We start from the raw sequence: 16955 nt of genomic DNA on the forward strand, positions 1-16955 counted from the left end.
AGAATAGGAATAGAGAATACAAATTAATAGACTCTTTAAAAGGATCGATGCTTACTTAGTTTTTTGCTTGCTTAGTTTTTGTAAATGACTCTGTTGGAGAAGTACACTTTGATCCTCCAAATTTGCAGCCACTTTGAGCTATAAGATGCTTGTAGAATAGGTATTTACCATATGAAAACTTTGAGAGCGTGTATGAGTGGGTAGAAAAGTGATTTCTGGATGGCCAAATATGAGTTTGTTGATATACACTAAAGGTTATTCACTTGGATGGTTGATTACCTCAGTGCAATTGCATTCTGAACCAGTTTATTGAAATCTATAAATATATCTTTTCAGTGTTGCAATAAATTAATGGAATCCTAGACAAATTGGATTTGACCTGACCTTTGAGGTTTATATCAAGGGCAAACAGTCAGTGGTTCTTTACAGCAAGGTACTTTGTTTTGTTTTTGTTTTGATACCTATTATTGCCCTGGTGGGGTTTGAGTCAGATTCATTGTCACAATTCTTGTGTTCCCAAGTGTATGGAGGAACCCTATCATAGATACATAAAAACAAATAGCATCTCTTGAGAGGTATCTAAAAATAAGATACTAAGTTTTGTAAATGGCTAACTAATTCAGAGTCAGTGGGTGTTATCATGAGGGAAGGATTGGGGGAGAATTGCTGAAATGTTATTTATTTTTACAATTAAATGAGATTATGGTAAAGCTTCTCAAACATTTCACTGTAGTGAAAAGAGTGATTTCCAATGCTTGTCTTTGATGAATTTTTAAATTCACTGTTCTGCATTGAGATAAAATATATCAGAACGTTGTAAGAAGTGTGGTTTTCATAGGGCTACTGTATTTGATTTTGAGATATACATTTTCCTGTATTTTAACATTTTTGAAACTGAGATTCTGAGTTTTAGAATCAATGTCATCTTAAAATCATTGTCAGTTATGAAATAGTTGTCACTGTCTACAATGTATGAACTCAATAATTATTCCCGCTGGTGTGACTAGACACTTGCAACTCATTACTGTTTCAGTTTAACATACCATTGATGGACTCTTTGTGGAGGGGATTACCTGCCATTTCTGGGTGGTCTTCTGAAATCTGTTACAGTTATATTTTCTGGTGACACATTTTGGTTAAATCAATAAGGCATGGCATCTAGAATGGGGCAGCGGTGTCAGTTGTTTGGACAAGAGTCCCAGATGCAGTAATGGAACATATTTAAGAGAAATATTGCATCATTAATTCTCTAAATGGTACGGAGGGGATGATATTTTGGAAAAACACAGATTACTGATGACTGAGTTAAAAGGCAGCTTAGATAGTAGGTTGGGAATGTTCTGAAATGAATTTGGTTTTAAATAAGTACATGGAGGGCCTCCCCGGTGGCGCAGCGGTTGAGCGCTGGGTTGCGAAGCTGCCCGCCGCCTCTGCGACGCCGGTTCGATCCCCGGCTGCTCCCCGGCCACCAGAGGAGGGTCCCACATGGCGCGCAGACCTCTCCTGCCGCCCGCTGCTCCCCTCAGCAGTGTACTTCGGTCCTTCTGCCTGCTCTGCTCCCTGCTCTGGCTCTGGTGAATTCTCTCACCCTCCCGCGCTTCTGACTATACCCAGTGCATGTATGAACAAAACAAACAAACAAACAAATAAATAAATAAACATGCCTCTATAAAAAAAAAAATTAAAAAAAAAAAAATAAGTACATGGACAAAAGCAGATTTTGTTTAATCAGTACTTGGCTTGCTACGGTATTTGTATTTGGCTAAGTTTCAAACATTAACATTCAAACTGTTGATTTCACTGCCCATTAAACTGTTTTAATAAATTCAGTGAGGCCTTTGTGTCATGTATGACTTTCTATAACACATTACTTTGTTGACTTTGGTTTCCCTTTTTTTTGTAGGACCACAGCTCAATGCACAGCTAGAAGGTTGGCTTTCACAAGTACAGTCTACAAAAAGACCTGCTAGAGCCATTATTGCACCGTAAGTCTTTTCATATGTCATTTATTAATACAGAATGGACATGTCCAGGTTGAACTGAAAATTAAAAATCAAGTATATATTGAACTGAATATGTATTTTATATATATTATTCAGTATTTTTTTTTTTTGACTTTCACTTTAACATAAGGATAAAGGAATTGATTATTTTTTTCAGATGCAGCAATTTCAGAACTTAGTTTGGTAATAAAACTGACTTTTAAAGCAGAGGGTTCTTTGTTAGGTAAATTTGGTGATTTCAGTAGTACTTGGCTTTACGTCAATATTCTATTTCAAACATTAGAACGGTCTTTTTAATTCAGGTAATTTTTGACATGTGATGTAAAAGTTGCATTTAGTATAATACAGTAATAAGGAGTAGCAACTACATTTGGAAGGAGAAGTAGTTTTTCATAATGAAGAAAATCTGTGACTGTTTTGTCTCTAAGTGTTAGAGAAGTTTTTAGACTACACGTTGGCAAGTATACAGTTAATGATGTGTGTCTGTATGGTATGAATTCAGTTAATTTTTGACTTTGTTTCCAATACTAATCTTCAAAACTCATTGTTTTTTAAGCACTTGTTCACATTTTTCTGAGAAGAGTCAAGTTTGGAGCTTGTCATTTCTTTTATAGCAACAGTTTTTATTCAGTTAAAATTAGTACCCTGATAAATGATAGTGAAAATATTTTTTTTAAGGCTTTATTTATACAATAACCGAGGTACAGGCCAGATGTGTGGGAGGGTGAGAGGATTCATCAGAGACAGAGTGGGGGACAGAACAGGCAGACTGAAATGCACTGCTGAGGGGAGCAGCAGGCGAGACAGGAGAGGTCTTCTGCATGATGTGGGTATCTCTGCAACTGTCTGGTATTGAACCAACACTGAGGCTGGGGACAGCTTCACAGCGCTGCGTTCAACCACCTGCACCACCAGGGAGGCCCAACAGTGAAAATATTGATAGCAACCACTTATCAAACAATATGAGTGTTAAATGAATATATTCACATAAAGAAGCTAATTAATGTTTGGCAAGTGATAAGTATTCCATATTGCTAGATATTTTATGTGGCATACATTTTGTAAATAGTCTATTTGTATGAACTAATTTGGTCTCTTTAATAGGTAAAGGAGGTTGACTGTTCCACTTACAAGCTGTGTGACATGCAAGTTAATTAATCTGTTGTGACTGTCTCATTGGTGAAATTGCAATAATAATAGCACCTCCACCTGTATTCTTTGAAAATTAAATGAACTAGTCTTTATATCTTTGCATCAGGCTAAATACATGGTGCTCTTTTTTGTTCTACTTTTCTAACTTATCAAAATCATTACTCTCGTGGTACTTGAATTTTGGTACTTAGACAGGCAGTAAATAATTAAATAATTATATTCTTTGTCAGATGCTGATGGGTGCTGAGAAGAAAAGTAAAACCTATGAGAGAATGAGAGTGACAATAGGGGTAGGGTCTTGCTAGTTTATATAGGATAGTAAGAAAAGGTCTCCCTTATAAGGTAACATTTTCAGCTCAACTGATGTATGAAAGCAGTTAGGCAGATGCCTAAGGCAAGAGGGTCTCAGATTGAGGAACAGTGAGGGCAGGATATGCTTAGTGTATTTGAGGAAAAACACGGAGGCCAGTGTAGCTGGAGCTTTGCGGGAAAGGTAGTGGATGAGATAGGTAGCAGGGAGATCATGGAGAGAATGTAGACTTTTGTAAAAATTTGATATTTGGTCCCAGTTATATGGAAAGTCATGATAAGTTTTGAATAGAAGAGTGACATGTTCTGATTTAGGTTTGATAAAGATTACTCTAACTGATGCATGGATGTTCTCTTTTGTGTGAACTGGAATCCATTTTAGGAGACTTATTACAGTGGTATAAAAAAATGACATGGTGACTCTGGTGACTTGTGGGAAAGGTAATGGGAAGCAGTGTTTTCTGGACGTATTTCAAAGCTAGGACCAATAAAAAGTCAAGGATGACTTTAACTTTTGCTTGTGAAACTGAGTGGGTGGAATTGCTTTCATACTGAGGGAGGAGCTCCGAGGTGTAGGTGTGAAGTAGATTTGAAAAGTTTCTAATTATAGGATTTGGTTTTGACTATGTTAATAGTGAGATTAATTAGATTTTATTTTTTATTTATTTATTTATTTATACATACAAGCACTGGGTACAGTCAGAAGCGCGGGAGGGTGAGAGAATTCACCAGAGCCAGAGCGGGGAGCAGAGCAGGCAGAAGGACCAAAGTACACTGCTGAGGGGAGCAGCGGGCGGCAGGAGAGGTCTGCGCGCCATGTGGGACCCTCTTCCGGTGGCTGGGGAGCAGCCGGGGATCGAACCTGCGCCGCAGAGGCCACGGGCAGCTTCGCAACCCAGTGCTCAACCGCTGCGCCGCCGGGGAGGCCCCCTAATTAGATTTTAAATGGGCAGCTAGATATAGGAATCTGGAGTACAAGGAAGAAGGGCCAGATTATTGATAGAAATAGGCACTATTTTGGGGTGTATATCACACGTAAACTCTAAATAGACTATTGTCTTTGAAGAAGATTCAAGGACTAAGTCCTCAGGCAAACTTATTTTATTGAAATGTTAGGTCGAAGATGAGCAAGGAAGGATGATATTGACGGAGTACCAGTGGGGAAAGAGGAAAACCAAGAGGGAAGTGGTGTCTCTGTAAAGCAAAGGACGAAAAATGTGTCAGGGAGAGAAGATGACCAGCTATGTCAGGTGCTGCCAGTAGGTCAAATAAGATGAAAACTGAGAATTAGTCATTGAATTTTGCAATGTGGAGATTGCTGGTGACCTCGATGAAAACACTTTCTGTGGAGTGGTAGAAATGAAAGCATGAGGGCCTCCCCGGTGGCGCAGCGGTTGAGGGCTGGGTTGCGAAGCTGCCCGCGGCCTCTGCAGCGCCTGTTCCATCCCCGGCTGCTCCCCGGCCACCAGAGGAGGGTCCCACATGGCGCGCAGACCTCTCCTGCCGCCCGCTGCTCCCCTCAGCAGTGTACTTCGGTCCTTCTGCCTGCTCTGCTCCCCGCTCTGGCTCTGGTGAATTCTCTCACCCTCCCGCGCTTCTGACTGTACCCAATGCATGTATAAACAAAACAAACAAACAAATAAATAAATAAAACATGCCTCTGTTTAAAAAAAAAAAAGAAATGAAAGCATGATAGGAGAGGAAAATGAAGATAGTTGGGACTATTTGGTCAGGGAAGAATTTTATTTAAGGTGGGAAATATGAAAATATTTGTAATGTTGATGAAATGATCCAGTAGAGAAAAAGAAATTGATATACAGGAATAAGAGAGGAAGTTTGCATAAATGAGATCTTTGATCAGGTGAGAAACATATCTAACACATGAGATAGAATCTATTATCATTCCTAGCAGTTGGTATTTGAATTTTTTTTTAATTACTTTTTTTCTTATATTGTTGCTGTCCCCATAGTTCTCCGACCACCATATCATCCATGAACCATCACCATATTCCCTTGGTATTTGACTATTAATGGATGATGATACCTTCCTAGTTCAAACTTGTTATGAATGTGGGAGTTGAGCTAAATCAACATGTAATTAAGTTGATTGTAGTTATTCATGAGAATGTACTGAGACTTGTTCCTTCTTGTAATTTTAAATGAAATCATTGGCAGTCGCCTGGGAAATGAAATGTGAGCCTAAGTTACAAATATATTGGTTTGTAAAAGCTTTCCAAGTTGTGGAGTTCTGGTGAGTTGGTAGAATATTAAAGACATCAGGCTAACCTCTTACCCACACATACAACAAAATAATATATAAGAACAACATCTCTGAAAAGGACCAGATGACTGCAGGGACAACATTTTTAGGGGAAAATACAACAGTGTCAAAGAGGGCAAGAAAAATTGTAACATAATTTCAGTTACTGCAGTTGGCTCAGCTTAATCCAAGAATGGCTTGTGTTTATGTAGCCGTTTCGTTTTGGTGACTGAAGACCTCATTCTCATATCTGGGACCCTATTCCTGGGGATTTCATTAGAGAGGGGAGCACACACAACCAGGAACCAAGAGTTTCGCATCCCCTCAGGAAGATTTGTGGATTTAAGAATTTGCAGAAAAGAGCTGAAGAGTCAATGTTAGCTTAAAGCTGCAGGCCAAGCTCTGACTGAGAAACTGGCCTAAAGGAGAGTGTCATTACAGATCAGATGCCCCCAGCGCGTGCCCCAACAAGGGCACTTGTAGCCTCCCAGAGAGGCTTGAGCTCTTGGTAGTTTCTAGCAGTAACCTCTTCGCTTTCCGCTGCCCTTGCCTCTACCCTGTGTCGGTGCTGGAGCTCCAGTCTTCTTACCGTATTTTCCAGGGCAAGCAGTTTAGTATTATACCCTGCAGTTTATAATCTGAATAAAAGGCCAATCACACCAAATTAAGGGAAGAAAGCTATTTAACTTAACCCATACAAATTAACATATGGCTTCAAACAAAGTGAAGAGACAGGAATATACCGCAAGTGAGGGAACAAAATAAAACCCCAGGGAAAAATCTAAATACAATAGAGCTAGGTAATTTACCTGAAGAAGAGTTCATAGTGACAATATTAGCTATGCTTAGTGAAATAAGGAAAATAGTTGATGGACAAAATGAGGACTACAGCAAGAATAGACAAAATATGAAGATTGAAATCATGCCAAATATTTTATCACAATACTATAAGATTTTGAACCACAAAGAGAAAACTGGAAAAAAACCCTCAAATGTGAATACTAAACAACATGCTTCTCAACAACCATTGGCTCAATAAGGAAGATAAAGCAGACATTAAAAAGAACTACTTGGGGCCTCCCCGGTGGCGCAGCGGTTGAGCGCTGGGTCGATCCCCGGCTGCTCCCCGGCCACCGGAGGAGGGTCCCGCATGGCGCGCAGACCTCCCCTTGCGGCCCGCTGCTCTCCTCGGCATTGTACTTTGGTCCTTCTGCCTGCTCTGCTCTCTGCTCTGGCTCTGGTGAATTCTCTCACCCTCCTGCACTTCTGACTGTACCCGTGCTTTTATAAATATATAAATAAATAAAATAAAATAAATCTTTTAAAAAAAAAAGAACTACTTGGAAACAAAAAAAAAAAAGAAGATACAATTTATCAGAACTGATGGGATGCTACAACAGTGATACTAAAAAAAAAAGTGATATTAAGAGAGAAATTAGTAGTAATAGAGACCTACATGCAGAAACAAGAAAAATCTCATATAGCATAACTTTATACCTAAGGCAACTTGATAAAGAACCAAAAAAGCCAAAAAGTTTGTAGGAGTGTTACAGGGCAGGGAGAGGGCCAGCCCAGACCCCGCAAACCTGCCTGCTCTCAATAGGTTCTGCCATTTACTGCATCAACACAAAACATATGAGACTTTAAGGGGAAGGAACTTTAATACAATTAAGAAACAATACAGGAAAGGTAAAAGCTATAGTTTCTAGATCAAGTACCCAGAGTTACCCGTCCCCTCGTGGTAAAAGTCCATCCAATCAGGATTGGCCCAGAGTAAGGCCCCAAAGCCTTCCACAAGTCTAAAGCACCTTCCAGTGGGGACCCACAGAAAAGGATCACAAACAACCAAACAAGTCTTGAAGAGCAAAATCAAAATCAAGACAAAAACTTCCATTGTCACCTCCCCATGGGTCTCTCACCCACATCTGTGTCACCCAGTCCACGACTAAAAGGCAAGTGTAGTTTCTTCACGTGTCTCTCAGCTCCATGTGCCTCCAGGTCTCCTTCTGGCTCTCCATCCTGCTCCTTCCTTACTCAGTCTCCTCCCCAGCTTCTTCTCTCCCTGCTCAGCTCTACCCTCCTTTTAGGGTGAGGCAGGAAACCTGGAACTTCCCCCTTTCCTCGGGACCACCCTATTACAGGAGGATGATGGTAATTCACATAGTGGTCTACCTACACAACAGCCTTCATCATCTTATGGTGGAAGCAGTTGCTGTGATGATTACAGCAGCTCATATGAAGGATATGGTAGAAGTTGAGACAGTTACTAAAGCAGTTGAAATATCCTTTAATCGAGTTGGCATCAACATGTTGAAAGACAAGCCGGAGGGCTTTATCCTTCTATGGAAGGGGAGGTGGTGCCACCTCTGTGATTCTACAGCCACAAAAGCTGCTGAGCACCAAGAAGTGGTGGCTGAAGGAAGTTGATCTGATTGAGCAGAAGGCAGAAACGGATATTAAAAAAAACTTTGTACCAAAATCCCTGTTCAAAGAAACAAATAAAAAGTAGAACCTATTTTGTTATAATTACCTAAGGAATATTAATTAGAAGGAAAAATTATGTTGCCTTTTTAAAATTTCCAATTTGGTTCCCTTCCATAATTTTATGTTGTGAAGGAAAAAGTAAGACCTGCTTAATCTTAATTTTATGACACTACTTTCAGCAAGCAAATGTTTAATATATTAAGACTTGTGTGTTAGTTTGTAATTTTCCAAGTAAAAGTGTCTCTTAAGGGCACTTCCTATTTGATTTTTTTCCCCAGTAAATAAGGCAAGCAATTCTAAGGCCTTCATAAATACTTAGCCATCTATAATGGAGAGATCAATTCTTCTTCCTAATACAAGCAAGATAACTATTTAGAGGATGGTTGAAGCATTGCTACTATTAGGATTCTAGAGTGTCTCCAAACTGAAACTGTAATGTTCTCAATGTGAAAACCTGTGATCTAATGCTTATGTAAGGAAAGTGCTATAGACCCAGTAAGCACCCCCCAATCCCCCAAATCGCTAACTAACAAACCCAACAAACAAACCAGCAAGTGAAGAATACTACCTAAATTTGCCTTTCTGAACATTTACTGGAGTATCTACAAGAACCTCTCTGTTTTTGTTCCTCATTCAGAACAATTTAAATGTGTGTTAAGCAATTACAGATTACTAAATAAGAAGTTTGGTCAAAATTTAAAAAGAAAAGGGGATGGCTTTACAGTAAAGGTGTTAAAGTGTAATACTGTATTTGCCATCATGGGATGTTATGTTGGGAACCTGAGTAACCTGGAAAATCTCGCAAGGGTGACTTTTCATTAAGGATTTTTAGAACTTTTTTTAAAAAAAGACGGAGTGGGACATACTTTTATGATGCATGCATATTCAACTATCTCTAGAGCTCCATTTTTCATTGCTTTTCTGGCTATTATGCACAAAAGAAAAAAAAAACTTAGATGTTTCCGTAGTAAGGCCTTCTTCATTGTGAGTGATCTCTTAATGAAACCTTGTTGCCACATACATGTAGAGTCATAGGTTTTATTATCAAGAGAAGGTAAAAACAGGGTCTGTGGAAGATTTGATGGTTATTGCTATGGCTTTCTTCCATTATGAGATATCTGGGCCAGGGTAAAGGAAAGTATTAAAAATTCTCTTTGACTTTGATCTTGGTTCTTTTATGAAGTAATGTTCCTCATGATAGGTAGGTGGTAAGAGGGATGATACAATTAATGATTTGATAAAAAAAAAACAACTCAGCAGTTCTGTATCTGTTTTAATTCAGACTTTTCCTTTAACCTTGCAACTGTTTTTTCTTTACTTCAAGCAGACTTCTAAGCTTTCCACTTCCGAAATGTATTATAAAACATTTACCTTAATTAATGATGTTATCAGACTGAAATGCTTCCCTATAGTCTTGTAAGATATATGATTATATATTCTTATAAGATATATGATTCTTCCAGATTTTAGGCTTATTGATTTTCCTACTTCCTTTCATTCAAATATGTAAATGTCTCCAATGATGGTTAAGAGTGGGTTCTGGGGGCCTCCCCTGTGGCGTAGTGGTTGAGCGCAGAGTTGCGAAGCTGCCACAGCCTCTGCAGCGCTGGTTCGATCCCCGACTGCTCCCCAGCCACTGGAGGAGGGTCCCGCATGGTGCGCAGACCTCTCCTGCCGTGCCCACTGCTCCCCTCAGCAGTGTACTTCGGTCCTTCTGCTTGCTCTGCTCCCCGCTCTGGCTCTGGTGAATTCTCTTACCCTCCCGCACTTCTGAAAGTTTTCACATGGCCTCTCTCTCTCTGTGACCGTGAGCAATTTTCTTAACCGCTCTGCCTTAGTGTCTTCATTAGAAAGTAAGAAAGCTAATTTCTTTTTTTTTTTTTAAATTTCTTTTTTTTTTTTTAACTTTTTTTTTTTTTTTAAGATTTATTTTATTTTTATTTATACAAGCACTGGGTACAGTCAGAAGTGTGGGAGGGTGAGAGAATTCACCAGAGCCAGAGCCGGGAGCAGAGCAGGCAGAAGGACCGAAGTACACTGCTGAGGGGAGCAGCGGGCGCAGGAGAGGTCTGCACACCATGTGGGACCCTCCTCCGGTGGCCGAGGAGCAGCCGGGGATCGAACTGGCGCTGCAGAGTCTGCAGGCAGCTTCCCAACCCAGCGCTCAACCACTGCGCCACCGGGGAGGCCCAAGAAAGCTAATTTCTTTCTCATAGGGCTGTTGCGAGGCTTAAATAAGTTAATGCTTTGAATTACATAAAAGTGTCTGATATATCGTAAATACTCAGTAAATGTCAGTTATTACTATGGTCATAATTATCTTCTTCCTCTTCATCCTATACCAGCTTGATCACTGAAATATGTCTATTTTCTTTTTAAAGTCTAGGGCATTCATTTCTCATTTCCCACTGGTACTGTCACCATTCTGGGCAATGACATTACTACTTCATGTTACAATTTCTAAGAGTTTCACTTAACACTTCTACCTCTAACCTATCTTTCATGCACATGTTTTTCAGTATTAGTCAAGTAACAATTTGATTTTGTCATTTCACTGCTCAAGACCATATAGCAGTTGTTTTTTTTTTTAAGTTATTTTATTGAGCTCAGACTTCAGTGTCTGACTCTGACTTAAATTATTTTCTCATTTAACTCAGACCAATCTCATATTTTCTCATCCATATCATACACGTGGACATTTTCTCATGTTCTTCCTTCAGACTTTATGCCCTTTGTTTGTACCCTTACCTTCAAGAATGCAGTGTTTCTAAGAAGACTTCCTTACCTAGGAACTCAGTTAATGCAAGAACAGGGTTGGTAAAGACTGTTGTAGATTCCGGAATCAAATTCCAAGGGGACTGTGGGCAGTCTTCTCTATTGAAAAGCACTTCTTAAATACCAGCAGGGTGTGTGAGAATTCATCTTAATTTTGACACTATGTACCTGGAGATTCCACAGGTTAAGCATTCAGTTTCCCAGAACTGCCCTCCATCTCAGACACTGGTTATGAGACTTAGGCAGTTGCCTTTGCTTCTGACCAACCAGCTATAGATCAGAGGTCCCCATGACACCTCTCTCATACTTCAGGGGTCTGTTGTAAGCCCACATTATTGCGTGGGCTTCTAATTTATAAATTAGAAGTTACACAATCCCTCCTCTGGTTTGAATAATATGCTATCATAGCACACAGATTTCAGGAAACCCATTTACTCACCAGATCATTGATTTATAACAAAGGATACTAAATGATACCAATGAGTATACACATGGAAGAGATGCATAGGACAAGGCATAAGAAAAAGGCATGGAAGGTCCATGCCCTATGAACACATGCCACTCTTCCCATTTTTCCATGGCCATTGTAAGTTTAACTCAACTTTCAGCCCCTATCTCTTCTCTGTAGACAGTCCTACCCCCTTGATCTCTACAGAGAAGAGATAGGGGCTGAAAGTTGAGTTCCAACCCACTCATCATTTGGTTGGTTCTCCTGGCAAAAACCCCATCCTCAGGTGTTTCCTAAAAGCTGCGTTCAAGAACATAGCAGGAGATACTTTTATCTTTCATAACCCTTAGGGAATTTCAAGGGGAGATATGTGCAGAGAACTGTGGATGATGGCCCTATATGTATGAGAGTTACATTTTAGCCAACTTGATGACCAAATAGATATATATTTCCTGTAAATCATAGTATTAGAGATCAGAATATGGACTGGGAGTCAGGGCCTTTAAATTCAAGAATAGCAAATAGGAACTAAAGTCTGAAGAGCAAATATAAGATTAAGGGAACTATTTAAGGTATAAGGCTTGAAAGTGGAAACATGGGATATCATTGACAACTGAACAAGAGCAGTGTCAAAATCTGAGATACCACTGAAGCTGGAGCAGACCAGGACAGATCCAGACGGATCAGGTATTTAGGATCCATATGGCCAGGCAAGATAGCATATAGCATATATCTGAATTGACATGGGAGGCAGGAATGCTAAGGAACAGGTATTTTAGGAATCTGAAATAGTCAATATTGGGCTATCAGGTAGTGGAAATTGGGGACATTAGTAGAAAAAAATAGAGGCCCTTGTTAGGCAAGAGTATCAAAGTCTGATGACAGCAAAGCTGAATATGCCGAACCATAGAACAAATTATATTTATTTATTTTATTTCATTGTATTTTTTAAAAAAAGATTTATTTATTTATTTATATAAGCACTGGGTACAGTCAGAAGCGCGAGAGGGTGAGAAAATTCACCAGAGCCAGATCGGGGAGCAGAGCAGGCAGAAGGACCGAAGTACACTGCTGAGGGGAGAAGCGCGCGGCAGGAGAGGTCTGCGCGCCATGCGGGACCCTCCAGTGGCTGGGAAGCAGCCTTGGATCGAACCGGTGCCGCAGAGGCTGCAGGCAGCTTCACAACCCAGCGCTCAACCGCTGTGCCCCTATATTTATTTATTGCTGGCTATGATTAGAACTGGATTGTGAGAGTATATCTGAAATGAGGCAATTTGATAGACTTCCTGGCCATAAGTGTAAGGATAGAGTGCCTACAAATAATCCCACCAAGCCATTGTATGTCCTAGATCACTTAGTTCCTGATTAAGCATACTACTGTTTTATATTGCTATGATTGACTTACATGAATCTCTTTTTTCTCAATTCATATCTTAAGATAGTTCAGATCAGAACCATTTTTTAAAAGAGCTTTATTGTATTAACATACAACTACACATACTTAAAGTATACAACTTGATGTTTGAAATATGTGTACACTTGTGAAACCATCACCAAAGTTAAAATAATGAGTGTCCTGGGCCTCCCCGGTGGCGCAGCGGTTGAGCGCTGGGTTGCGAAGCTGCCCGCAGCCTCTGTGGCGCCGGTTCGATCCCCGGCTGCTCCCCGGCCACCGGAGGAGGGTCCCACATGGCGCGCAGACCTCTCCTGCCGCCCGCTGCTCCCCTTAGCAGTGTGCTTCGGTCCTTCTGCCTGCTCTGCTCCCCGCTCTGGCTCTGGTGAATTCTCTCACCCTCCCGCGCTTCTGACTGTACCCAGTGCATGTATAAACAAAAAACAAAACAAAATAAAATAAATAAGTAAAACATGCCTCTATTAAAAAAAAAAAAATAATGAGTGTCTTTATGCTCAAAAGTTTCCTTGTGCCCTTTTATACTTCTTACCTTCTGTATTTCTCTTCCCTGTTTCTCCTCCCATGTCCATTGATTGACTTTCTGTCACTGTAGATTAGCTTTATTTTCTAGAGTTTTTAAATGGAATCATACAATAGAAATTTTTTTACCTACTTTTCTCAGTATATTTATTTTTATCTTTATTACTTTGAGTGTGTTACTAGTCCACTCCTTTCTGTTGTTGAAGAGTACTCCATTGCGTGGATATATCCCTCACTTTTGTTAATCCATTTACCTTTGAAGGAACATTTGGTTGTTTACAGTTTGTGGCTACTGCAAATAAAGCTGGAATTTTTTGTGTGGACATTTTTCTTAGGAGTGGAATAGTTAGGTGATGTGGTAGTAGTATGTTTACTTACCTTAAGAAATTGCCAAACTGTTTTCCAAAGTAGATGTACCCTTTTATATTTTCACAAGCACAACTTGAGTTTCAGTTCTACAACCTTGCTATGGTTCCTCATTAATTTTAGCTATCTTAGTGGGTGCTTAGTGGTAGCTCATTATAGTTTCAATTTGCTTTTCCTTAATGACTAAATGATGTTGAGCATTCTTTTTTCTGTTTTTAAAGATTTATTTATTTATGCATACAAGAGCTGGGGTAGGGGCCAGAGGTGCGGGTGGGGGTGGGCGAGGCGGGCATGAGAGGATTCACCAGAGACAGTAGGGAACAGAACAGGCAGATTGACTGAAATACACTGCTGAGGGGAGCAGCGGGCGAGACAGGAGAGGTCTGCTGTGCCATGTGGGTCAGCTCCCTGGCTACGCAGGGATTGAACTTGCGCTGCAGAGGCTGCAGATTGCTTCATAGTGCTGTGCTCAACCCTTTGTGCCACCAGGCCCCCCCCCCCCGCATTCTTTTTTTTTTTTTTAACGGTTTTTAAACTTTATTTTCCAAAAATAATAAGTACAAATGAATACTGGGAGGGATAAGAGAATAAAAATAAGAGTAAAATCTTATAATAAATGCCAATTTTTTTTTTTTTGGTTAATGTCATCCTTAATACAAATATTGAGAATTTTTTCACTTAAATAAAATGTATTTAAATAATTCCTGAATAAAAAAAATCCAGAATGATAACTGCAGTCAAGAGCCATACCTATAACATACCTATTCTAAAAAATTAAGTATAGCTCTTTGCTTTACTCAATGAAAATGGGCAAATCTTATTTTGTGGGAAAGAAATTATTGACAAAAATAACATTGTGAATGGTTTATGGCAGAGGATTATGGTTTTGTGGGCTTATTTGTCATTCTGTTGTAATCTTTGATGAAGTATCTGTTCACATCTTTTCCTATTCCTATTAAAAAAATTGTGATAAAATAGACATAACAAAATTTACCATCTTACCTATTTTAACCATGTGTACAGTTTAGTAAATACTAAGTACATTGACATTGTTATGCAATCAAATTTAACAGTTCTTTTTACTTGTAATTTTGTTTTGCAAAATGATTACTTTTTTTTACATTCTGGGTTTGTCTTGAAAAATTTAAATATCTTCAGATATAAATTTTTTTAAAGATTTATTTATGCATACAATAACTGATTGATTTTAAGTCCACATTAATCGGTGAACTGCTACAAATCAGGGCTTTATTTACTGTTTAATGATTATCTATACTTAAGTAATGAGGAAAAGGTTAATAATGGAGATTATGATGCATCCATAGCTTTTATGTTGTGAATAGCAGAAAAAGTGAAGAAGAGAATATTCTTTTTAGTATTTGAAAGCTGTTATCTAATCAGCAAAGAAGTCATTCAAGTCATTTTTCAGTGAGTCAGTTTAGGCATAGGTCTGCAGTCTGCTCTTTTCCGTTGCAGACCTCAATTGCCCATAGGTAATATGAGTTCAGTGAAACTCAATGAAAGCATTTATGAGAGGTCAGCTGACTATGTGGAATTTGTAAAGAGTTTTAATTTTTCACTATTTGTAGATTGTATGATACATTTTTTTTTTTTTTGAGGCATGTTTTTATTATTTATTTATTTGTTTGTTTGTTTGTTTTGTTTATACATGCACTGGGTACAGTCAGAAGCGCGGGAGGGTGAGAGAATTCACCAGAGGCAGAGCGGGGAGCAGAGCAGGCAGAAGGACCGAAGTACACTGCTGAGGGGAGCAGCGGGTGGCAGGAGAGGTCTGCGCGCCATGTGGGACCCTCCTCCGGTGGCCGGGGAGCAGCCAGGGATCGAACCGGTGCTGCAGAGGCCGCGGGCAGCTTCGTGACCCAGCGCTTAACCGCTGCGCCACCGGGGAGGCCCTGATACATATTTTTTTAATCTCAGTAAAATTTTTGTTAAGTTTATTATGTCTGTATATGTATACTTTTTTTTTTTCCCTTTGCAGAGCCAGTTGCTAAATACTTGTAATGGTATACATACCACTGGCCACACCCTAAGAAGTAAGCACTAAGGGAAATTTTTCTGGACTTACTTAACTTTGAGTAACGAAAGTAAAAGGATGTCAGGAAACGCGGTTATTCTGTAGGCGTTAAGGGAACAAATCTAATGCTGAGACCAGAGGATGAAAGGGGAGAGGAGTAGGGAGAAAAAATAAAAGACGTAATACCCAGCAGACCCAAGTCAATTCTTTTACCACTAAAGAACTAAAGACACAGAGAAAAGTGAATAGTTAGTTGTGGGGTATTTGTTTTGGTCTGATTGGCTTCCTTTGGTTATTATCATTGTTATGCAATAGTCTGTTAATACTGTTGAAGAGGAATGTTAACAACTCATGTATTATTAGTGCTACTACATTAGCAACTTCAAATAAACCCTGAATATTTCCAAATCTCACTGTTCTTAAGACCAAAAAAAAAAAAAAAATCCAAAATAGTTACTAAATTTTGAAATTAGAGCACAAAACAATTGTGTGTGACCTATTATTTTCTAGAGAGTACATCATTAGTTGCATTGCTTTTTAATTTATGTACTCAATTTTGGCCTGTTTACCATAGCTATGTTTCTTTCAGAAATTTTTTCAGAATATCATGACTTTAAATCTGATGATTAAGTTTAAAAAAATATTTTGTTTTGTAGCCATGCAGGATATACGTACTGTGGTTCTTGTGCTGCTCATGCTTACAAACAAGTGGATCCGTCTATTACGTAAGTAGTGTAGATTCTGTTTTTTGGGGAGAAGATTGGGAATTACATCATAATTGCCTGTCACAGCAGTAATTTGTTTTGCCTATACATTGTTACTATATACTTGAGTTCTTTAGGAATTTGACTTTTTGTATATTTGATTATACCTGACTAGGTTTTGAAAGCTTTAATACTACTTTTTATTGTCTGAACATTTAGTTTTTAATCTACCGTTGGTTTTTAAAGTGTTTAGTTTTGGCAATGTTAGAAAGTTAAATATTTGACTTAAATTTTTCTTTAAAAATCTGGAGATGAGCATTTCTAAGAAAAATGTATAATCTTTTGTTCTGTTTTAATCACTGTAATTTGAAATTCTTTATTGTACTTGTTCAACTGTGGTTAATGGGAAGAATAATAATTTCTCACTGACACAATAAGGTATCTAATTATTTTAGAATCTCAAAGTAAATTCAATGATGGTGTTGG

The 16955-nt window shown here is 39.0% G+C and overlaps 1 protein-coding gene across 5 annotated transcripts in view; it reads left to right on the plus strand.

The window, feature by feature from the left end:
• The window catches only part of MEMO1 (mediator of cell motility 1), an 81884-nt gene that overhangs the window by 22676 nt on the left and 42253 nt on the right, over positions 1–16955 (plus strand). For 4 of the 5 annotated variants that reach the window (XM_037528267.2, XM_054701220.1, XM_054701221.1 and 1 more), the window contains 2 exons: positions 1904–1985; positions 16422–16490. In XM_037528267.2, the coding sequence (XP_037384164.1) occupies positions 1904–1985; positions 16422–16490 (151 nt within the window). Of the gene's footprint in view, positions 1–1903; positions 1986–16421; positions 16491–16955 lie in introns of those variants that run through there. The other variant, XM_054701222.1, reaches the window with a different exon arrangement.

The sequence above is a fragment of the Talpa occidentalis genome, unplaced genomic scaffold (assembly GCF_014898055.3).
Source record: "Talpa occidentalis isolate TD23 unplaced genomic scaffold, MPIMG_talOcc4v2.1 talOcc4.5, whole genome shotgun sequence".
Lineage (NCBI taxonomy): Eukaryota > Metazoa > Chordata > Mammalia > Eulipotyphla > Talpidae > Talpa > Talpa occidentalis.